The following is a 25,745-nucleotide window of genomic DNA, read 5'->3' as shown; positions in this document are numbered from 1 at the left end:
TTATACTATCCAAAAATATAAATACCATTTCTTCTGAAAGAGAGATAATTAACGCCGTTTCATTTGTGTTTTTTTAATGTGAAAAAATTTGTCATCAATTTCTTCGCTTTTGCGCATGAAAAGTAAAAAGTTTTCTTGTAATTCTCTCTCTTTCTCGTTTGTCAATTGCATTCTGCACTATGGTTTGCGTGCGGGAAAATTGCGCATCCCGGTAATGAAAAGTCTCAGAAAGCGCGTCCCGCGTACTGCAACCTCACGCCGCACCGCAAGATTTTATAGCGTTGTAATCAAAAGAATTCGAAATAGAAGAGATATGTCGTGTTCTTATTGCGCGACTTAACATAATCCTTGAAGATTATTATTAAGTAGGCAACATTGTAGATAAGTATGCATAAGTTCGATCGACATGCATATATGTGGCATTTGAATACTATTATGCGAAAACATAATTACGGATTTTACAAGTATTTAAATTGTTACATTTTTCCTTTTTATTGCAACGAGATATATACAATATTCATACGCTCACCGCGTAGTCACATGCGCGCGATTACACATAAATGTGTATCATACATACAATGTATAATACACGTACAAATGTGTATATCACGCTTTTATATATAATATACATAGATTCTATCTTACGTTATTTTTTTTAGATATACGTTTATACTATATAAATTACTATCGACTATCAAAGAACTTATCTATCGATCTCGCCAAATACCACGTCTAGTGTACCGATGATGGCGACTATATCGGCGAGAAAATGTTTGGGTCCTATGTATTGGAGACCCGCCAAGTGAGCAAAGCCCGGCGCTTTAATCTTGCACCGATATGGCTTGCTGCTGCCATCGCTCACGAGATAAACACCGAACTCGCCCTTCGGTGCCTCGATCGCGGTATAAGTCGCTCCCGGCGGAACCTGGAAACCTTGGGTGAACAACTTGAAGTGATGGATAAGGGCCTCCATGCTAGTTTTCATCTCCTCCCGCCGCGGTGGCACTATCTTGGCGTCGTCGCATCGTATCTCGCCTTCGGGCATGTCATTCAAGCACTGATGAATGATGCGCAGAGACTGACGCATTTCCTCGACGCGGCATAGATACCTTAGAACAACAAGTGAAGGCATAATTTGCAAGTTATATATATGGACATTTTCCATTCGTATCTTATTAGACAGCTTAAAAAATTATTTATAAAAATATAAGAAATAGTCAAAAATTATTTTGTAAATAATTTCAAAAAATAATAAGAAATAAAAAAGAAAAAATTGATTAGAATCAAATGTAAATAACTGTGCAAAGAGAAAAAGTCTATAAAAATATAAGAAAAGACTGATATATTTCATGAAGAGATTCTTTTCAACTCTTCTTTTTATAAATGATTCGATTTGCATCTAGAAATTTACCTGTCGTAGCAATCACCGTTCGTGCCAACTGGAACGTCAAAATCGACCCGATCGTAAGCGTCATAAGGTGCAACTTTCCTCAGATCCCACTTTATTCCAGAACCTCGTAACATAACGCCGCTGAAACCCCAATTGAGCGCGTCCTCTGCGGACACAACACCGATATCGGTCGTACGTTGCCGCCAGATTCTGTTTTCCGTCAATAGATCTTCTACTTCATCCACTCGCTCCGCGTACTTCGAGGCCCACGCATATATGTCGTCCATTATACCCAATGGCAAATCAAGCGAGACTCCACCGGGTCGTATGTAGGCTGCATGCATGCGAGCGCCGCTCACACGTTCATAAAACTCCATCAGCTTCTCGCGCTCCTCGAACAGCCAGAAAAAGGGCGTGAGAGCACCAATGTCCAACGCGTGTGTTCCAATGCCCATAATGTGATTGAGAATCCTCGTAATTTCCGCAAAGAGAACTGCAAGCACGAGAAAGATTTACAAATTCATAAGAAAGTATATATAAAGATGTAAACAGAATTTCTTATTTTCTTTTTCATTTTAATTTATATTTAAGTTTATATAAGTTTAGTTTAATTAATCCTATTCTATTTTATTATATTGTACCTTTTTTTTGTTATTTTTGTAATTTATTTTTGTTATTAATAAAATTTAGATTTAATTATTCAGATAATTTAATTGAATATATGTTCATTCATTTATATATTATTTATATGTTATATTCAATAAATATAAATACTACAAGACACGTAAAATAAATTAGAAATAAATATAAAACTAAAAGCTGTCCAAAGCTGTAAAGCATAGGTTAGGAATAAATAAATAAAAATAATGAATGATATAAAAACATGAGTACAGGAGAGATCTACTGTACGATATCCTACATTATTCAAGTCCAGAGATATAGTCGTATCATTTTTTACATTTTTTACCTCGAATGTACTTTGCGCGCAGAGGTACATCTATGTTGAGCAACTTCTCTATCGCCAGAGAGAAGCACTGCTCGTTGCACATCATGGACACATAATCCAAGCGATCAAAGTAAGGCAGTGCTTGCATATAGGTCTTATACTCGATCAGCTTCTCAGTACCGCGATGCAGAAGACCGATATGTGGATCCGCGCTGATCACGATCTCGCCGTCTAGCTCCAGGATCAGCCGGAGTACACCGTGAGCGGCTGGATGTTGGGGGCCAAAGTTGAGCTTTATATTCTCTATGGTTTGTTGAGCTACTTCCGGATGTGCAAGAGCAGACTCCTTCGTCGGTGGCTTCCAGTCGAGCTTCTCATCGCTGTACACTAACGGCTTGTTGAACGACTCGATGAACTCCGCGTCCGGATTCCATTGATGACCGTTGCGATGTTGGCTGCAAAACATACGGTATTGTCAGTCGAGTTCGCCAGAGGCATAAACAGATAGGTTAGGGAGATAACAGGGGTTACATAATGCGACGTACGATCACGTTATAGTCGTGCAATAAAGAGTGAAGTTAGTCGAACTCACATATTGACGATTGCCGGTGCGTTATTTGATGTCAACAATCTGCCTGCGCCGAAAAATCCGGCATTTTTACGCAGGATCGATCCTAACGCTCTGGCCGCCATGATGCTCACATCACGTCAAAGAGTGCCAAACTCTTTGAACCTGTTTGTACCACAAACCACAATATATACAGTAGTGTAACTCCCTCGATTTTGTGCTGCTAAAACTGAGTGCGCATGCGCGAGATAAATAAGTTGTAAGTTTACCAGGAACGCAATTTTGAATGTCCTCGCGGATATACAGTTGATAATAGTTATGTTTTGTTATACTGCTCTATTTTATCAATTATATATTTAATTATCGTATTATATATTTAATTATCGTATTATATATTGAATTATCGTTGAAATAATTTTAAGTAACAAATCAGATAAATATCTGTATAAATAGATTACTTATTCTCATTGAATTTACGCAATGAAGAAGCAAGAAGTATTTATATATAGAAATTCCATGCTATATTATACACTTAAAAAAGAGAAAATTAATAGTAGAAATGTATCGCGTTGGATTAAATGTAAAAGTCATTATAATTGGTACAGGATGAATATATATTTTGTTAGTCCAGCACTACTATATGTTTATTTAAACTTAAAAGATTTTTAGGTTAGGTATGCAATGAATACGAATTCATTGTCAAAATTGTCAAACAACATTATGAATAATGTTTTTCTTTTCAGCGAAAAAGTTGTTTTATTAGGTGATGATTTCAGACAACTTTTGCATTTTAAAATACATGTATTACTCGAAGTGAAATTGAATTTTTCTATTAAATTTAGTTCTACTTGGAGACATTTCGTAAAATTCTCCTTGACACAAAATATGCGAATTCTCCCAGAAGAAATTAAATTTATTAAGTTTTTGTTAGATATATGAAAAATGGTATATTAAATAATTTCAATGATAATATACAAATTATTGAAAGTTTTGTTAGCGCCTATTAATGTTCATGTGGAAGATTTTTAATCATTTGCAACTTTATATCGCTTTTTCATTGCGAGTTTCTTCTTGACAAGCATTAAATAGATAAAAATAAAATTACAACTTTGTGGAATATTCTCAAGCGTATGCTTGCATTTGGTCAACGCGTATAAATAAAATTTGCAATTTTTTCCCAGCCTTCATAAAAAACTTTTATTACATTACAACTTTTATTACTTATATTTATTATACATTTGCCATTATATTGCCATTTACATACTTGAAACTTTGATAATAAAAGTGTTCTTACCGAACTGTACGCGTAATTTGCATAAAATTTTAATTGGTTTAACATGTCCGTGCATTAAAAATTTAATAATTATGCGTTGCGCAACCGAGGCAGGCATCTTCTGTTGATTCATCGTACTTACTGTTAAACAAACGATTATAAACTTAAACGCGCAGCTTAGAGCGAGTCTAGATACGTGTCTACCAACAGCTCACTTTCGTTAGAACAACGAGTGTTTAAGTATCCTGCTGCTATTCAAAAAATCTCGTTCATATGATCGCATCTACGTATTATTTCTTGCTTTATAAAGAACGATTATTATAATTATCTGATAAAGAACGATTATTTATATGTTGAATATGATTATATATGTTAAACGATTATTATATATGTTAAAGTAATAGTAACTAGTAAATATTTTTAATTAAAAATAATTAAAAAAATTTTTGAGTTCTTTTTTAATTCCAATAATCCAAATTTTTAAGCTCGTCTAAAATTTTTATCAAATATGGATTGCCTCCTAAACGTTCAATCTCATCTCTCGCTTTCATTTCCAACTTTTCAAGTACATTTCTCGTGTACTTGAAAGAACCAAACTTCTCTAACAATTCAACGCAATAACGTTTCACTTCGATACTTGCGGTTCGTTGTTTCAGAATATCTTTAGACATTATTAAGGAAACCTATAAATAATAAAACTCATAAATTATTAAGTTTCTGAAAATTTTTTCAAAAATAAAATGTAAACGACCCACACATACAAAAGCATACACATATGAAAAGTCTTTCATATGTGTATGCTTTTGTATGTGTGGGTCGTTTACATTTTATTTTTTTAGTAAATAAAGTGTATTAATTAACGAAGATATTTTTGTTCTAAATGAAAAAAAAGTATTATATAAAAATATTGTATAAAGGATACTTCTTATTTGCGAATCATTAGGATTCGTTGTAAGCGCATGAATAATGGGAAAGCTGAATTTTCCTTCAGTCAAATCTTCGCAATAACTTTTATTTTCAGTATACTATAACAAAAAATTAACTTAATTCTTTTCAGTTTATTTATGTATTAGAGGTATAATGTCGCAGATATATTATTACTTACATTATTGGAGCACAAATTGCCATAATCATCGCGTATTTGGAAGAACAAACTCAAAGTAGTTATTAGCGATGATAAGTCTTGTTCGCAAGTTGAGAACAATTTCATTAATTTTACTATCAAGTTAAGAATACCCCTAACTTCTGCAAAATTAGTTGATAATTTAATTTTTTTTTATATATAATTTTTTTAATTTCACAAAAATACATATACATAGTGTCTGATAATAATTGCCCCATCCGTAATGTGCAGATAGAGCGGATTAAACCAAGCAAGAAAATCCTTTACCATTTTTTTATATAATGCCATTTACCATTTTTTAAATAAAGGAATTATTATTGAGTAAAGCCAATCATCACCGATCTTTAGTCGATGAGCCGCCCGCTTGGTAATGTGCGAAAGCATTCTACCGCTAAAAGCCGGCGCTGATTGGCCAGACTCAATAATAAACTCCTTAAGCATTATAGAAAAAAATGATATACTTTTCTGCTTGGTTTAATTCGCATATTATGGGTGGGGCAATTATTATCAGACACTCTATATAAACATTTACTTCTTGTCGCCATAATCTCGTAATCTGACTCATTTGGACAGATGAAATTATCTCGCCAAAAAATATCCATTCCTTGACCTTTATGAAATTCTAACGCTTGTTCCACATACATTTTCATTGCCTAAAAAAAAACGCAGTTAGCGTAACGAAATGTATATTTTATCTAACAAGCAAATATGAAGCTGATTTTTTATAATCTTAATGAGTTTTATGTTGTATATTAAAATATCATAAAACATATATATATTTTAGGATACATAAAATATGTATTTTTGAGAACATATAAAATATATATTTTTTTTTTAAAATATCCTTTCCTTCAGTCAAGTCTTAGCAGTTACTCTTACTTTTCTTATACAAAAAATTAACTAAATTCTTTTCAGTTTATTTAAGTATATATATGATGTCAAGAATATAATTCAAGGAATTGAGGTATCATTTGAATTTTGTATTTTTTAAAAACGTTAGATTGAGCACTTAGAAAAGAGAACAAGAGATTTCTTATTTTCAATTTTTTTGTACGTATAATGTGATTAAAGTATATTGTTTACTTTATCTTTTTTTGTAAATATGTGGAAATGTGATTACTTGCCGCAGGATGCAAATCAATAACTCTTTCCATGGCGATAAAAAATGCATAATTTGCAGAGCTTAGTGAATTAGCAATTCCATAAATAGAATGAGCGACAGGAATACTTCTTCGCAAAATAGAATTATCTTGAATATCATCAACACTATAAAAAGAAATTATAATCTTATAAAAATATTTAGAGAATTGCTTTTTTGATTAATATAAATTCAATTTTATACATTTAATATAAAAATAATAATATAAATAAATGTAAGGTGAACATAAAGATTACATATTAAAATTAGACACAGTCATGTTAGACACATTTTACATATATAATATTTATATAACATTTACGTACATACATAATATTTGCATACTATTTGCATAATATTTACAGTCAAATTTTAAATTGATCTCCCGTTTTCCATTTAAATATTATTCTAGCTTTACGCGAAACTTAAAACTTTTTGCTTTCAGCTATAAATTAATCAAAATCTAAAATCCAAAGCCAAAATATATAGCATATAAAGATTGTGCCAACGCTGGTAAACGGATAGAGTATAGTTGAATAGGAATGTCCTTTACCATTTTCTTCTATAATGCTTAATAAAAGAATTATTATTGAGTAAAGTTTGTTCTACTATTTCTCCTGAATGTCTATGCAAAAACTGTAAGCACAATTCTCTTTAACAATTTGGAAATTAAATTTGGATTTTAATTTAAGTTTAAAGTTACTATTCTTATGGAAAATCGCGTATTGTAGCACTTATTGATAAATTTGTCAAGAAAAAAAATATTATCAATAAAATAAAAATTTTTACGTATATTAAGAAAACTCTAATAAATATTTGTGCAAAACTTGATTTACATCCATTTATTCTTTTAAAAAGGCCGATCTACACGCAACGTTTTGTTTACTGTTTTGCCAGCGCAGTTCAAAACAGTTGCAGATAAGACATTGCGTCTGGACAGGAAAACCATGTAATTATGTGAACTGCACGGAGACGGAATATGGAGACGAAAGACTATGCCCAAGAGCATAGTTTTCCATGATTTGCACCGATATATTAATGTATGTGGACGTTCTCTCCGTCTTCTCTATATGATGTTCAGTTTTTCTTTCAGAAAACAGTATCAATTAAGAAGAAAAATGAACAGATCACATCTTATTCGGCATTGCTCACAACTTTGCAAAATTTAATGAGAAAAACTGTGTAAATATCACTGAATTGCAACGCTTTTTACTTATGCAGTAAAACTGAATAAAAATTAGAAAAAGTAGAAAAAATATTATCTATCTCTTTCTCTCTTTTTGTAAATTACTTGTTTCTCATTGTTCCTCGTTGATTTCAGGGAATATTCACAGATCAAAAGCTTTTGCCATAAATTAAAAAAAATATTAATTACAACTATTTTCAAAAGAAGTCAAAATTCATATTATTTTATGATACTTTAATTCTTTTCTTAATCCGAATTTATTTGTTTAATTTTTCAAACAATATAAATGTAAGAAATATGTTTTTTTTTAATATTAACAGTTCTTTTGCTACTATTATACATGCAAAACATCCTTAATGAATTTTATTCAGCCCATGTCGCAGTATATAATAATTTTGTAAATTTTTTATGCAAATTCAAACAATCTTAAACAATGCATTTTAGAGAAAAATGTTTCAGATAAAAGGCTTCAAAGAGGATCAATAGACGATTTTATTAGATTTTAGATCGGGGATCCATGTTGTATCCAATCAAGCCCAATTTTTTCAAATAGAAATTTCTATGTTTTATTGGATATTCATATAGCTTATCTCGAGAGCTTTTCAAAACACTATAATAAAGTATTTTTTTCATTAAATATTTTTTTAATTATTTTATATCTTATCCTGATATATTTTGATATAAAATATAAAATATCTCGTAAGATAGTTAGTTTTTTATAATCTTACCGTTATATTTCTATGTACAGAATAATTTTACAGAATAAATATTATAGATGTTAATTAATGTAAAAAAAACAAATAATTGTTTTAAGAAAAATATAGTCTAAATAATTACATATTTTTTCTTAAAAACAATTATTTTCTTTATACCAATTGATTTGTCTTATTATTATGAACATAAAAGTATTATTTGAGATCGTCACTTAAAATGGAACACTCTGTACATAATAATAATATAAAAATATAACAAAATATAACAATCATATACATATATTACAAGAATTAAAAATGTGTGCAATTGGAAAATATACTAAATATATAAAAAATCATATAGCAAAATGCAAACTTACATAACGCATGCGTTGTAGAACAAGATTACTATCTCCCGGATTAATTCCATTTTGTCGGGTAATATTTTTATCCAGTAATTAAAAGCCTGGAATAATTTTTCATCCATCACCTTTCCAGGACTTTGAAGTATATATCGGATTGGCTCCAACAGTTTCTACGAAAAATCGTATAATTTTTTAGTTTCTAATTAATTGCAAATTACCAAAATTTGTCTACTCTTTGCAAACAAATCAAAGATTAACACTAGACAGACTGAAACTTAGTATATACCTTTATTGCCCCAAAGCAGTCAAAATGACTGCATTGTGAAAAAATAACTAATGCGTAAAGAAATTTGTTTAAAATTAATTTTAATATTTTTTATATTATTTACAGTCATACAACAAGTTATTAGTAAGTATTAGAGGCGCGTGGCCAGGCCTGGCATAAAGATTCGAATAACGAGTACTACTTTAGTTATTGAACAACTGCAACTTATCAAGTATATGTCCAAATCGACAATTTATCATGAACTTGTATGTTATCATGTGACGGTAATAAAAAAAAATATAAACTGTTATTCCAATCCAGAGCCGAACTGGTCATATAAGAAATTTACTCAATTCAATAATAAAAGTCATTTGATTATTTAAAATTTTCCAAGTAGTCAAATTGACTGCTTTTGGGTAATACAGGTATAACACATATATTTATATACCGGAAATGAAGGAGGGGGAGGCAACTACAATGATTAATAAACGCATTTATATGTTGTACAAAAAGTCACAAAATTATAAGAAGCTGTGTCATTATATAAATAATTGTTTTTCTAATTGAAATTGAAAAGCAGTCAAAATGACTTCCTTAGGCAATCTAGTGTTAAAGAAAAAGAAACAAAAGACCCAATAGAAACCTAACATCATCTTGCTGCGTGACGCCGCTCAGAGAGTGATAAAACGGCTTATTCTCATTTGTATTTGTCATATTTTCGATTCACAGCAATACTTCTCTTTCCTGAAAAATCGTAAAATTTCAAAGAGCTAATATCTCGTATGCACAATCTTCCAATCAGTTAGAGGTTTAAACTCCTATCAGACTTCACACATTTCTATCAGATATATACATATATTTAGCATACTATAGCTTTTTTCAACTGTCAAAAGTATCTTATAGTCGAGTTTATAGTTCTCCAGCATCTTAACTAATAGCTCTGTGAAATCTCGATATTATAGAAGATCCTTGATAAAAGAAAAGCTAATAAAAATAAAAAAAGACACATAGAGAAAAAAATAGTAAATTGTCGCGCATCAAAAAAATTCTAAGATTTTAAAATATGAGTACTGTTTTTTCCAGACTTCATGATAACTTTAGTAATAATTGAATCCTTTAATCCTTTGATCCTTTTCTTTGCAAAGATAATTTCAATTCTTGGCCAAATCCAATTATGCGTCTGAATTTTATTTTCTCGGTACATTTAATCAAGAAAAACAAAAAAAATTTTGCGTTTATGCACACACACACACACAAACCGGGCGCGTGCATGCAACACACACAGTCCGATAATGAGCCTGCGTTGATTATATAATATAACACTTGCAATCTCTCTCGAACAGAAGAAATGAAAAAAAGTGAGAGTCATCGTTGAATTATTAAATGTTTATAACCAGAATATTTAATCAAAAAGAAAGAATTGTACAACAAATTCAAAGATGGCACATTTTATGGCATAAAGAATCTTAAATATTACATATCTATAGCTAATTATAATTAAAATAAAAGCTACTAGTTTCCTCTTATAAAATTGTTAGAAAATGTTTAAAATACAACAATAAAATTAAAGATTACATAAGACTCAAACAATAAATATCAATCAATAAAAAAGGGAAAGGCCAATTGGAACTAGGGCACAATATTTAAGCCTGTTTCCCACAATGCGATTTTTTGTGTTGCATAGCATGTGTCATTTGTTGCATGCTATCTTACGCTTTATATTGCGTAAAGCTATTTGCAAGTTAGATGAGCTGTAAGTTTTCGTTTCATAAGTGATATGTAAAATTAAAATGTAAAAAAATAAAATAAAAACAAAACAGTAAATCATGTCAATTTTATCATCGTAATTTACTATGTATAATCTCCATGACAAATATTATATTGACTTTTCTGCGCCAATAAGAATTATAATAAAATAAGTCGATAACAAGCCAATTATTTGTACTCAAACAATTATAATTTCGTATAATCCGATATGCATCTTTGCCGAATATTAAAGTTTATTTAATATCGATTTATATGCTACTTATATACATATGATGGTTACTTTATAATTTTAAAAAACTTAAAATTTTTAAAAGTAAAAAAATAATTCTTATGTTTAATTTTAAAATGTCGTCTCCGTTATCACCTATTTTAGCTATTGTGATGGATGCTTTGGAGACACACTGTTTACTTAGTTTTGCGGTTCCTGTGTATTACAGATACGTAGATGATATCTTTGCTATTGTTCTACGTGCAAAGGTTGACGAGATTAATTTGATTTTTAATAGTTATCACCAACGCTTAAAATTCACGCATGAAAGAGAGTTAGATTCATGTATCAATTTTTTGGACACCAGTGTTATCCGTTCCAACGGGAAAATTTTAACTAATTGGTATAGAAACCTACTTGTTCCAATAGATATATTAATTTTTATTCGAACCATCCTTTTAAATATAAGATGAACACCATTTTTAATCTCGTTGACTATGCTATTTTATTATCCGACGATCAGTTTCATGGTAAAAACATTGATGTCGTGAAGCAGATCTTACTCAATAATTGTTTTCCGACACACGTTATAAACCGTTATATTTATAAGAGACTTAATTTTTTTGAAACACCGGGGTAATAGTATTCCGGGTACTGGAGAAAATAGTACAGACAAACCCTCCTACATTGCATTACCAATTGTTGAAGGCCTGAATGACGATATTGATTGGTTGTTTAAAAATATGGGTTTTACAGTTGTCTACAATATACTTAAAAAATTAAATTCATTGATTAAAGGTGGCAAAGATGGATGAAGATTGCCTATTAATAATAGAACGGAAGTCGTTATAGAATAAATTGCAAGAACTGTAGCGCTTCGTATACTGGCCAAACAAAAAGACACTTAAGCACCCGGATCAAGGTACATTTTAATAATATAAAAATGCACGCAAGTAATCTTTCCGTAATCAGCAAACACAAATTAGAATTTGATCATGACTTCGATTGGTCAGCGCCTGATATTCTGCATATTGAAAAATATGCAAGAAAGAGAGAAATAGCTGAAATGTTTTTTATTAAAAAATTTGACAACACTATTAACTCTCAAAAAGACACAGAGAATTTAAACAACATATACGATAAATTAATAAAAGTCGTTTAGTCGTTCTCAGTATCCCAAATATAGTGGTTGACACAATGTCAGTTTGACATTTCGATTTTTCTCTTTCTACTTTTTAACTATAACGTAGGTACATAATTCCGTTTATTTCATTTGTAACGTGACTATCATTATTTATAATATTGTTATTTTAGTTCACTTGATAAGGACCAAAACCATATGGTTGAAACGTTGTGATAGAACAATCAAACAATAAATTGCCAGTTTGGCCGTATAAACACTTGTCTATTAAAAAAATAATGTGATTAAATAAAGCTGTTTTTACCTTAAAACTTTTACAATATTAAAATATTTTTGATATCTTGAATATTTAAGATATATAATATGTTGAATTTTTAAGATATATAGAAAAGCAAAAAGCTGATCTACATATAAGTATTTTCACTTCTTAGAATCCTTTTTGAGTCACAATTAAAAATTATAATTTAAGGATTCTCTAATAAAAATCCTGAAATAATATCTTATAATAACGAGTACACCCGATATTATACTATAGATATACTATATGTAATATAAATTATAATAGCGGGTGAACCCAAGAAGGAAAATGTTTCGTAATTTATTGCCAACGTTGTAAGCGTCATTACAGCGCACTAATAAAGATGTTTTATTTTTAAAAAATGTAAAATAGAGAAAATTGAACGGTGATTTGAGACTACAATAGTTTAACAATAGTTAATATATCGACTGCATATAAAAAATAAAATATGGAAAAAGCTACAGTAGTATTACTAATATTGTTATTGGAAAACAAATATCTCCAGTGAATCTGACAGTAATTCAGATGGATTAGAGGAACTCGTGGCAATACTAATAATCCTGTCCAGTTGCCAAATTGCTTCATCATATTATACTGCAACCCCAAGTAGAAACAAAAAAAATCAAAATGACATCATAAGACTATCAAAAATTATTATGATATCATTTCGATGTTATTGTGATTTTCTGTTCTGCTTTTGGGACTACTGCATCTATCCAGCCGCTGTAGCCACAGCAAGAAGTGATGACAAAATTTATGATTTATACAAAATTTATACGTCATTGGTCTTTTAGTGCTGTGGCAGTGCACTATATAATAGTAAATTTCAGAATTTTCACAGTTTTTTCAGAAATTTCGGCTTTCACAGCTCTTTTAGTATTGCCAATGAATTACGGGACACAGCCTATATATAAGCATGTATATCAATTTGACAAAACATAGCGACAGTAATCAAAATCGGGGACGTTATTTCAGAACTCTTATTAAAGGGTCTTTATCTAAATTCATCTATTGACTTTTACATATCTGTAAAATTTCATAAAAATCAGAATTTTTGGGTTCGCGAGGTTCCTTTGTCAGTGGTAAGAGCAGTTGCTCGGAAAGACTCGGATTCGATTTCTGATTCAGTCACTCGTGCCTCGCACATTTTTTCCACAAATATTATTTTCTAACAATTATTTGTCGGGACTGGGAAGTGTATAAATACTCTACACAGATGCAACAATATCGTTGTCACGAATAGGATAATTATTTTATACGTGCTTCTTGCCATCTTAAATCCCTTCCCTTACGTTATGGGGCTAAATCCCATTTTCTTAAAATGTTATTTTTACAATACTTCAAAATCTCAGAAATCAGAAGAAAGCGTCACAAAATTCAAAGCGTATATTAGTAATGTACCTTCTACAATATATGTAAAAATGAAAAAGATCCGTGAGATGAAAGTTAATTTATCGAAAATTGAATGTAAGCGAATGCAATTGAATGCAACAAACTACGTTAAAATGCATCATTTTTTCAATTAAAAATTTTAAAATTTGTTAACAAGATTAATTATCGGACTAAAATTTTTTTCATCAGCTTATGTGTTACGGACAATGTCTCTGCACACGGACTCTGCTTGAGGAGTTCGTCTAAATCATATTGACAAACAGATTGACAAAGAATCATCGAGAATTGATAATAATTTTGCTTTATATAAAATAATAATAAAATAATAATATACAATAAAAATAATGATAAGCATAATATTGGATACTTACTGTGCGCGAAAGTTATATGAACGTGCGAGCGAGCGTGCTCCAAAAAGTTAAGCGCGAAGTGAGACGGACAGACACACCTGCGAATATCGAGACGCGATTAATTCTAGAACAAATATAATGTGTACACTATTTACAAGACTGATTACACGTGTCATACGACTGTAATCGTAATTCGCACGCGGCGGATGAACAGCGATAAATTGTTTGTCTTGGAATAACTCCGGTAGTCACACAACGGCACTGAAATATATGACTATTTCTCAAAACGAAACCGAATTTCTCTAATCACCTGAATAGGGTACACGCGTCGATTATTCTAAGCGGAATGTGCAGAACTCGGCTGTCGGCTCACTTTTATAAAGTCGCCTCCCATACAGCACAAAGTCGTCTAAAAGGATTACTAAAACTTGACAAATTTTCATCAAAGATATCTTTTAATGAAAGCATTTAGTCGACGAAAAGGCCGCCCCCGATTGGGCGCCGGTGCCGACGGCTCGTGACGATGCGATAGACGCGCAATGACGACATGCTGCCTGTCTCGATTCGACCGCGCGTGGCGAGGACACGTGGCAATTGCAAGCCGATTGTGATGGAATGACATGATTTCGGACATCTATTGACATTTCACACGTTTAATTTAATTTTAAACATGTTTAATTTAATTTTTCGATCGTGTAAGTAGATTATTTCGAGATTTTGAATCAAGAGGTTAAATTTATCGTAGTAACTAGATCCAGTGTAGATCAAAAGATAATGCAGTATATCCAGAAAAAAATCAGTCCCGGAACTTTTTGAATGCACTGTATATCAGGGACATAACTCTGAATAACTTTCCCTTATAATTTAATCAGCGGTCATTGATTATTAACCCTTAACGGTCGTAAGTCACCTCTCACGTGACAACAGTACTTTGTCGCTGCGGTCGCACGTCACGTGGGAGGTGACAACGAGCGAACCAGTCAAAATTCGCGTTTTATGAAATGCGGGCACGATTGACTTGTGAGTTAAGCATCAGTAACGGAGCAATTGACATCTTAACTGACATATCGCTGCCTTTTGTACTCAATTTTCAATATATTGAGCCCAAAAATGAATAAAGAAAATTGTAGAAATTTCGATAGTGATGATAGCAGTGAAAATTTCGATAATTTTAATAATGAAAAATTTATTACTAACGAACTCATAACGGAAATTATAACGATTGTTTAGTATGTTCGAATCGTAAGTTGCCTGGAGGAAGAAGAACAACGGTATACTTCTGTGAAACGTGCAAGAGAAAACCATTCCTTCATGTTGGAGATTGTTTCAAAAAATATCATACGTTAAAAACTTATAAATAATTATTTTAAACTCATATATTTGTAATACACCTTCAAAAAATAAGTAATATCTAATAAAAATTTTTTTGATTAAAAGAGATTTCGCATATTTACCGAAACCAGCTACAACCTAGTGAGAATCACGTATGAAAAGCTAGCGACCGATAAGGGTTAAAAAGTTATAAATAAAAATAATTTCAAAAAAGTAATTTTCGAGTTACTCTTCTGAAAGATATCTTACAAAAAGATAACTTACTGATATCATTTTTAAGAAAATTTAATGTAGTCTTTAAAAAGTCCTCTTAAAAAGCTCATCCTCTCAATAATGCTCACTGAGACCTGAAGAAGATCGAAACGTCTGATTCCGATTCATTGTCATACATTGATCGACTTTTAAAGAATTATCTCTCTAAAATGCATTCGTCTAATTTATTCGTATCACAATCATCCATCATTTACGTCCGAACTCCAATCAATCTTTTATTCATCATTTATTTGATTTTTATCACTTGAGCTCTTTTTTAATTTTTTTATCTTTTGACTTATTACAATATATATTTTTACATATTTTCATTTCTACTATAGTAAAATTTCTTACCTGATCCTTCTTCTAATCCATTCATTATTTTATTATTATCCTTATTACTATCCTGGTTCTTTAATATTATTATCCTTATTCTTTTTATTCTTTTATTTCGTTTTTATTTTAACTCATATTTCTTTATCATTATTTGACGTCACCTTGTTATTTTTGAAATGTTGTCTAAATTTTCAGACACACTCGGAACTTTCAGAAAAATGACACAATGACAATAAATGTGTCTGAATTTTTAGAAAATTCTTTTACAGTGTATGTAACCTTCCTTCCCTCCTTTTCTTCCCTCCAAAAACACACATGTCAACATATAATCTCGCACATTGCTTGAAAAACTTATGCAATTATCAATTGCATCAATAATATCTTGAGAAAATATCCAGAGAATGTAAAACATCGTTTGTATATCCTTTTCTCTTATCTTCTACGTTGAATAATAAAAGTTATTGACACACATACACATTTGCGCACAGCGAATACATACAAAGTGTACATAGAAACTATTTCTGTTTCCTCATATAAAGAGGCGATTGTCAAAAGTTTGACGTAAGTCATGTCAGTATTGTTTCGAGGATAGCGATTAGTGCATGGATCATATTGGTTGTACACAGGTTGCATTCTAATTAGAACTCTTCCTTTATTTTTTTGTACATATATAATATATATTGAGCATATATATATATAACAAAGGTATAAAAGTTCATCACTTTGTGTTCGGTTACATCGAAAAAAAAATCTGCAAATATTTGTCGCCATTGTCGCTGTTGATCGACGACAGATATGGCATTATCGGATAATATCGTTTTATAAATTTGAAAAAAGAAAAAAATAAAAATCTTCAGATATATATTTCCAAATTCAATAATTTGATATAAAGTTTCGAATAAATTGGATGTCGTGATAATTATTTATTCGCGCATTTGAGCAACGACAGTGCGTCTTATATCACTTCTATCGCGAACGAATTCTTTTTCACGCGCCGAGTAAAAGTATAGAGAAAATATATGCATATAAAACGTACATTTGACGACAGATATAAGTAAAATATATATATATATATATACATATTTCTGATGTCATTAACTAGATTATATCATCGTTACTCGCCTTTATACATGTCGTGTAAAAATAGAATACTAACAAGTAGAAATAGGAGGATGATGCCTCAATATCGTAGCCTCATTATTGTACTCAACGAACTGATGTAGACATGAGATAGCGTATCTTACATCTTTGATTTCGATTCCTAAAAGCAGTTAACAATCTTTGACAATGCCATCAATTTCAATATAGTACCAAGAAATTCATTCTCTCACAATACTTGATATTTGCAGCCTTCTTTGCGTCAAGTCTACGATTTTGATACAACTTTGAGGAAGCTTCGAGATGCAAAAAAAATATTACATAGTCCATTATTAATCGAGAGAGAGTCTTAGACAATTTGTATACGGATTTGATTGCTGTATCGAGACGATTTTTTCATATACAGGATGTCCCGAAACTCTGGAAACGAATATTTTATAAACAATGTATTTTAGAAAATAATGTTTCAGACAAAAATTGTAAAGCTTAAAAAGACGCATTTAATGAGAGTAATAATTTTATCATATTTCTCGAGTTATGAAGCTTGGAAGTTACAGTACCGCCGGAATTAGCATAATTCAAGGTGTATCGCGTGGAGGTTGCACGGTTCGATTTGTATCGACGGTACTGTAACTTTCAAACTCCATAACTCAAAAAGTACATAAAGTTAATAAAAAAATACTTTGTTGTAGTATTTTGAAAAGCTCTCGAGATAAGCTACAAGAATATGGAATAAAAAATGGGGGTTTTTATTTAAAAATTTTAAGTTGACCTTGACCTGACTTTGGCAATGCCACCTATAGTCAAATTAATACTGTCATTAAATGCTTCTTTTTGAGCCTTACAACTTTTGTTTGAAACATTATTTTCTAAAATACATTGTTCACAAAATATTCAATCGTTTCCAAAGTCTTGGAACACTCTGTATATTAATAATGTATATATTACAAATTGTTAAAATTATTCAGATTATTAAAAATTTTGTCAAAGGGCTAAACATTTTTTTTTATAAACAATTAATATAATTCATATATCAATATATTAAAATATCCTTATATGGATTCGTATTATTTTGCATTTGAAAGCTTCAGTTGTAGCTGAGCTCTAGCCCGGGCATGGAATATAATAGTACCGGATCTTTGAAAAATTTCCGGAAATTCAGGAAATTCTCCAACAAAAAAAATCTCTCCCCTCTTTCCCACCGATCCTCTTGTTAATAAAAATCATAAAGGAGATAACGATGCAATGACTGCGGCAGCTGCAGCTTCCTGACGATCTTGGGTAGTCTGGTGCCGCAGAGCCTGCGAACTATCAGTCTCGCCTGATGGGTCAATGGCAACGGGGTCCTAGCCGCCTCCATCACCAGAGCCTTCTGGGCATCCGTCAGACTGCTGGACCGTCGTATCATGCAGGGATCGAAACTCTCCGCCGCCTCCAGGAGCGCGCGCAACAGCGGCGGTTTGTCTGCTGTATTTTGCAGTGAGTTAAGGATACCGTGTGGATCGCGAAATTGCGTCTTGATCACCACTCGGGCGCCGTATTTGAGGAGCAACGCCACCACCTCCACCGACGGATTCTCGTTCGAGGCGACGTACTCGGCGAGTACCGGTCGCAGCGCCGGGCCGTCGTCGCTTCGGATCACCAGGTTCGGGTCGGCCCCGCGCTCCAGCAACATGCAGAGGATCTCCAGTCGATTCGGGATGTTATCAGCGCATGCCACGTGCAGCGGCGAGCCGATGATCGGCGACGTGGCGTTCACGTTCGCGCCTGCATGCAATTTTTCAGAATAAATTATATACATATTATATACATATAAATTATATACATTGTATACATTCAGTCTTATATAGAAAAAAAATAGATTAATTAAATTATTTATATTTCAATTAGTATTAATGTAATTAATATATAATATTAATATATTAGTATTAATAAATTTGTATTTAAAAATAATAAATATAAATCTATTAATAAATATAAATATATTAATAATTCATTTATATAATATTAAAATATTAGGATTAATGAATTATTTATATTTAAAAAATAATGAATACAAATATATAAGCAATTAATTTATTTATTAATATATTAATATATATTATATTATTATTGATATATTAGTATTAATAAATTATTCGCATTTTAAAAAATATAGGAAATTTTAGATTAAATTTATTATAGCGATTAAGACATCATTGTGCAGATATTCGGCACGCGATGTCCTTCAGATGCCAAGCGATCCGGCGATATGCCAGCAGAGTGGGATATCTTGCGGGATGACAATCGTGTACACGATATCGCAACTCGCCTGCTTGGAGCAGCCTCTCAACGATTGACGGATCACCCTTGAGTATGGCCAGGTCCAGGGCCGTCGGTTTCTGGTAGTCCGGTCCGAGATCCAGCCGGGCGCCCTGCTTCAACAGTAGATTGATCACGGCCGGGTCGCCGCCGAGGATCGCGTAATGCAATACCGTACGATAATCGTGCCTGGCGTCTGCCATCGCGTTCACGTCCGCCCCATAGCTCAGCAGTAGAAGCACCGAAGCTATACCCTGCGACATTTGCAGAACGTCAACTTTATCTCGTAAAGATTCGTGGAAAATTTCGAATGAAATATTGCATCGGGAAATCTCAGTAATTCGACAATATTATTACCTGGGGCAGCCTGGCAGCCTTCATAAGAGGCGTCAATCCGGCGCGATCACGCGTGTTCGGATGAGCGCCGAAGGCCAATAGCAACTCCATGCATTCCAGATCCAACGGTGACACTAGATTAATCTCGGAACCGAAGAAATACCTCTTGTTAGGATTAGCGCCGGCCTCGAGAAGGATCCTCGCGACCTCGACGTGACGGTTGCGCAGAGCTAGACGTAGTGGTTCATCGCACAACATAGTTCTATATAAGAAAAAAATAAATAACATTAATTAACTTTCTTACTCTGTCTGATCTTAAGTTAAGTCTCTCTTTCTCTGGGTTAACTTTCTTGGTTTTTTCCATATTAAAAATAATTTCTTTTTTAATCAAATAAATAATCCAGAAAACATTCAGAGAATATTCAGAAGAGATTTTACATTTAAAAGAATGTAAAACATTCTCTGAATGTCTTTCGAACATATGTGTTGTTAAGGACATTTGTTAATCTTGATTTTTTTTTTTGCTTAAATAATATATATATTTTTTCAAAAATATTTTGTTATGTTAAATAAATTATTATTTGCAAGTAATAAAAATTAGAATTTTTTAAATCAAAAATTTAAAACTTTAATATAAAAAAAGTATTTATTCGAAGATAAAAAATTGTTTATTAAAGTAAAAAAGATCTGTGTTTTTAAAACAAGCAGCCAAAAATTAAAAAAAGTTCGTTTTTCAAAAAAATAATTTAGTATAATAAACATAAAAAACAATTTTTTTTTATCTGCAAATAAAAACACTTTGCTTTTATTTTATACATATATATTTTACTAGTTCAAATATATTTGCTGCTTGATTGAAATAATTAATTCCTTTGCAAGTATTTAAATAAATAATATTTTTAAACGAAAAAAAAGAAAAATTCTTTTTAAATTTTTTTCTCAGTGCGAGAATATTGGATACACATTGACTATCCAACCTGAAACGCGATATACCTCGGAAAGAGTTCCCCAGTGTCTTGTCGATGGTCCACCTTGGCGCCATACTTGAGGAGCAGCTTCACCAGGTCCAGATAGCCATGCTCGGCGGCGAGGTGCAGGGCCGAGTAACCACATTCGTCGGTGGCGTCGATGTCGGCGCCGCGCACCAGGAGCAGCTGAGCGGCTTCGGTGTAGCGCTGCCAGACGGCGTAGTGCAGGGGCCTGAGGCCCTGGGTGACCGCCTCGTTCGGCTTGGCACCGCAGGCGAGGAGGATGCGGATCTCGTCGAGCGGCTGCAGCCGTATTATCGAGTCGGCCAGCTCCCGTTGTAACGGGTTGGCGATGCACTCGGTCGGCATCTACATGGCGTAACGCACAGAGATATATAGGCATAGATACAGAGATAGAGGAGCTAAAGAGAGAAAAAGGAAGATTACGTAATGTGATCGTGTATCGTCTATCGCGTATTGGCAGAAATTGCCGAGGATTTAGTCGGACGATGATTTTCGATACTAATGATCGTAAGCTGTCAACGAGATGGCTCGCCGATTTTATTATTTCATGTCCGTTTATAGGAATGACAACTGGGATGGATTTTCTACAAAAGATGAGAATTGAAAAGCTTCCCAGGAAAGCGTGCCAATTTGCAAAGAAATTATATATGAATAAAAACGTCTTTTTTGACAATAAATAATATTAAAATTACATAGTTTGAATTAATTTACTCAATAATTTTATAATTATAGTTACTTATTCTTGTGGCTAAAATATGACATTTCTGAAAAAAAATAAATAAATAAATTTGGCGTTTACAGGGAACTTTTTTGATAAATTATCTTTTAATTTTTTTTTTTAATTATTTTAAATTATTTAAATTTATTTTAAATTTTAAATTATTTTAATTTATTTTTAATTTTTTTAAATATTTTATTTTTTAATTATTTTTATTAATTTTTTAAAAATTATTTTAAATTTAGATTCAATTCATTAATATTGATGTCGGCAATACAATTTCGCATGTCTCCCGTCCATATAAAATTGTTATAAATATGAAACATCATATTCTCTAAAAAAATTCAGTGATCTGGACCAACTAAACGAGCAAAGATGTCAATGGCATAATATCATAAATAGTGTGTGATTATCTTTAATCAGATGTAAAGTAATTTATAAACATTTCGTCTGTACTACTTAGTCTTCTTCAGTAACGAAAAATAATAAAAATGATACGAAAAAAGATGCCTAACTAATAGAGACAATACGATGTTATTATAAATGTCAATATGTGAGTCTTGTTGAAATGTCATGCAGATAAAAATTGTAAAAATTAAGAAAGTTTTGGATCGAGAGAGAACAACACTAAGCTCTTACATATTATGGTTGGCATCTCAGTGTTATCCTTTCTCGATCCAAAACTTTCTTAATTTTTACAATTTTTATCTGCATGACATTATTTCGACAAGACTCACATATTGATATTTATAATAACATGGTATTGTCACCATTAGTTAGGCATCATTTTTATTATTTTTTCGTTACTAAGGAAGACTAAGTACAGTCGAAACGATTATATATTACTTTACATCTGATTAAAGATAATCACACACTATTTATGATATTATGCCATTGACATCTTTGCTCGTTTAGTTGGTCCAGATCACTGAATTTTTTTATACTATAAAACACACGAGCCACTCCTATATTTATCTTTCTTATCATATTCTCTCTCGTCATGGGATTTGCTCTTATTAATATCGAAAAATATATTGACAGGTAGAATATAAGGTGAAGAACATGATACACATATGTACTACAAGATTGAGTAAAAATTCTGAATTAAATCTTTTTGTTAGATTCATACATAATCTGTGTGATCTTGAGATACTCGTTTGAGAAAAATCTTTCGCAAAGAACCATGCGACATGCATTACTACAATGCGTTTTTATTACACATTAATACGCACTTTAATATCGAGTCTGATTTGCCTTATATGACGAGCACGGAAATCCGATAAATCTGTAATACAAGAAGATAGGGAGATTAAAATAAGAACTGATAGAGATATTATAGTATAATTCACAGTATTACAATATTAGAATTATAATACATAATTGCTCTAATGACTAATTAAAAAAAGAGATATAATAAATGATGTCATTAATAAAAACATATGTATGTATTGTATTTTTTTCCGAAACGTCGTAAAAATTTCACAGTCTTTTCTATTATAATCCTGCATGACTCAAACCATTATAATTGCACAAGAATTTAATTTAAAAAATTTATATATAAAAATTTTAAAAATTTTAAAGAATTAAACATTTTAAAAAATCTAAAAGATTTATATATAATAAGCGAAGAATAAAAATATAAACGTAGATCAAAAAAAAAATATAAAAATATTGCAACACAAAATCAAAATACAAAGATTATAAGTTAATAAAGTAAAAAAATTATTAGAATAAAATTATTAAATATAATGCGAAGATGTAATAGAAGAGACCTCGATTCCCGATCCCGGACATGATTGATAATTAATGTATTATCATTAAATCTCTGCAACCGCGTGCAAAGATTTTCCTCCAACGATGATCCCGCAACGTGTCGTTTACGATTTGGCTGACGATAGATGAGTTAATGCAATCACGCTGCTCTCGCATCGGGAACTTCACTGACGCGCACGTCACGAGCACTAGAAACTCTGCCAAGAAGACGGCGCAATTTTGGCGATGATGCCGGAAGTCGTCGATCGCGTCGAAGAATCACGCAGTCTGCGTCTTCGCGAAAGCAACGGGAGATCTCTTTTTTTCTTTTCTTTTCGCTTGAACGCACGTCACGCAATAAACCCTCTCTCTAGACCTCGTCTTTCACATCGCTTCTTCATTACATAAATGAAATTTAAAAAAAAGAAATATAATGATGTTTCGAATTATTTTCTTAAAACTCGAGAAAATCCATTTAGATGCAGCCTTAAAATCTGTCGAATTCTTAAAAAAAAAATGCGTGTGCGTGATTTTTATTTTTGGCAGCTTTACACAATCAAATTTTCCGATTTCTCTCAATAAAATTAAGGCTTGAGGGTAAACTCGAGAAAATTCTCTCTCTCTCTCTCTCTCTCTCTCTCTCTGTGTGTGTGTGGTTTTTGCTGCAATTTCTAGATTATTATATAATGGCAGAAATAATTAAAAATCCCTCATCTTTTGGCATACATATTCTTAGATTGCTCGCAAGATTAAGATCGATCGGATTAGCGCGACCGGTGTAACGACGCAAAAGAGTCGATATTCATTGCCAATTTTCGCCGCATGTATCCGACGTATTGTAAATATTTATTCTCTAGATTGATGACAAGATCTTGATAACATCGCGCAATTCGATTAGATATTATAATTTTACGAATGTCAAAATTAAAATAGAGTACGTTCCAATAGATATATTATAGTTGTGACACACACACATATATATATATATATATATATATATATATATATATATATATATCGCGAGATGTGTGCTCGAGATTTATAAAATTGCAAACAAAATATTACATATAAATTTACACATTAATTTAAAATACTTTCCTAACACAATGAACACACATGTTCAAAGAATGTCATCCAGAGGATGTAAACATTCACAATATTTCTGGATTATTATCAGAGAATGATTTACATCCTCTCTTACATCAAATTACTTACGTCCAGAAGATATAAAACATTCAGATATCCAGAAAATATCAAGATGTTTTCTGGATATCTTTTGAACATGTGTGTTATGTTAAGGTTATATCATTATTAATAATATTGTTATTTTAAATATTTATTAGTAAAATATTATTGATAATATCAATTTCGTTAGAAAATTCAGACAGGAATTATAGGACGATAGGCTTTAAGAAATAAAAGCGAAAATAATATCTTAACACTTTATCTTTCGATTTTGCATCAATGAGGATTGATCCCGAGAGAATATTCTGCGGACGGCTATCATCTGTCACTGTAATAAATGTTTTAATTCTCAGATCGCACGGTGGACGAGAGACCGTGAGACGACGACGATCGTGCGCGAACTTGACATTTCTCTTATTGTTTACTCACGTCGAAGATGGTGCGGTGCTCCAGCATGTAGAAGAACGATGTCACGAAAACTGCCTTCCTCGTCGGACAATTCGGTCCTATTTAAAGCCTCCGACGAAACGGCGCGATTCGCCGCCCGAAAATAACACAAAGGGACCGCGCGGGAGTTTGCGCACGTGTGTGCGTTGCTCTCTGTGCCTGCTACGCAATTTTTGCCTTTCGGCGCGGGAAAGCACTCGTTTTTTCTCACCTGTCGATCTTCCGACAAACGTCATCGTGTTCACCGCCCCATGCGCGAGGACTCGGCTCCTCTCACGTGCGTTTGTTTTGAAAATGATTCGCGATTTGTCTCGACACTCGAGACAATCGAGAGTCGCGCATAAAAGCGCAATTTGGCGAAGTTGCAGTGATACGCAAATTGCAGAATAGTTTGAAAATGTGCGTAAGACATATGATTTTCCAAGAATGACTTAGAAAAAAAATTGTGTATATATATATATATATATATATATATATATATATATCTTATTCCACGAGCAAATTATATGTTACAAATGTCATTACACTACGTCATGTATCAATAAAATTAAAATTGATGTTTTCAAGACACTGGGTATCATCAACACTATTTGAAGAATTTGTTTACAGAAACAATGGCAAATAACATTTTATCTTTTACGTTTTAAAATTTCTATACTTTTATTTTAGCAAAAATAATTATTTCTGAAACGTCAGAAGAGATAACAGAATTTTTTGACATTTTCAGATCATATTTATAATAAGTACTTCATCTAATGATTCTAAATGACGAAGTTCCCAAATGATGAGACTTCATTATTGAAGTTATCTGAATCGCATTTGCGTCGAAGGTTTATGTTATGGCTCGAAATAATAACCATTATTTACAATGCTATACATATATATACATATGCA

At 31.9% G+C, this 25,745-nt stretch overlaps 3 protein-coding genes across 4 annotated transcripts; all 3 read right to left on the bottom strand.

The window, feature by feature from the left end:
- Positions 1 to 467: 467 nt before the first annotated feature.
- LOC126852562 (NADH-ubiquinone oxidoreductase 49 kDa subunit) lies at positions 468 to 3,094 on the bottom strand. The gene is made up of 4 exons (XM_050597483.1): positions 2,929 to 3,094; positions 2,358 to 2,791; positions 1,412 to 1,883; positions 468 to 1,109 (listed from the first exon to the last, which is right to left on the bottom strand). The coding sequence occupies exons 1-4, from the start codon at positions 3,027 to 3,029 to the stop codon at positions 704 to 706; spliced, it is 1,413 nt and encodes a 470-aa protein (XP_050453440.1). The 5' UTR covers positions 3,030 to 3,094; the 3' UTR covers positions 468 to 703.
- Positions 3,095 to 4,633: 1,539 nt separating this feature from the next.
- Positions 4,634 to 14,186, bottom strand: LOC126852609 (terpene synthase-like). The gene is made up of 8 exons (XM_050597572.1): positions 14,124 to 14,186; positions 9,595 to 9,690; positions 8,697 to 8,851; positions 6,425 to 6,566; positions 5,833 to 5,953; positions 5,283 to 5,422; positions 5,100 to 5,202; positions 4,634 to 4,838 (listed from the first exon to the last, which is right to left on the bottom strand). Exons 2-8 carry the CDS (start codon positions 9,658 to 9,660, stop codon positions 4,636 to 4,638), a joined length of 930 nt encoding a protein of 309 aa, XP_050453529.1. The 5' UTR covers positions 9,661 to 9,690; positions 14,124 to 14,186; the 3' UTR covers positions 4,634 to 4,635.
- A 2,468-nt stretch (positions 14,187 to 16,654) lies between these two features.
- On the bottom strand, positions 16,655 to 24,944 carry LOC126852558 (ankyrin-3-like). 2 transcript variants are annotated; one of them, XM_050597479.1, is made up of 6 exons: positions 23,240 to 23,639; positions 22,700 to 22,752; positions 20,751 to 21,094; positions 19,779 to 20,019; positions 19,432 to 19,675; positions 16,655 to 18,887 (listed from the first exon to the last, which is right to left on the bottom strand). In XM_050597479.1, the coding sequence occupies exons 1-6, from the start codon at positions 23,259 to 23,261 to the stop codon at positions 18,334 to 18,336; spliced, it is 1,458 nt and encodes a 485-aa protein (XP_050453436.1). In that variant the 5' UTR covers positions 23,262 to 23,639; the 3' UTR covers positions 16,655 to 18,333. The 2 variants fall into 2 exon arrangements, with proteins under 2 accessions (XP_050453436.1, XP_050453437.1); XM_050597480.1 differs by lacking the exons at positions 22,700 to 22,752; positions 23,240 to 23,639 and adding an exon at positions 24,834 to 24,944.
- Positions 24,945 to 25,745: the final 801 nt, after the last annotated feature.

Source organism: Cataglyphis hispanica, chromosome 10, assembly GCF_021464435.1.
Source record: "Cataglyphis hispanica isolate Lineage 1 chromosome 10, ULB_Chis1_1.0, whole genome shotgun sequence".
Lineage (NCBI taxonomy): Eukaryota > Metazoa > Arthropoda > Insecta > Hymenoptera > Formicidae > Cataglyphis > Cataglyphis hispanica.
This window is presented reverse-complemented; position numbering and strand designations above follow the sequence as displayed.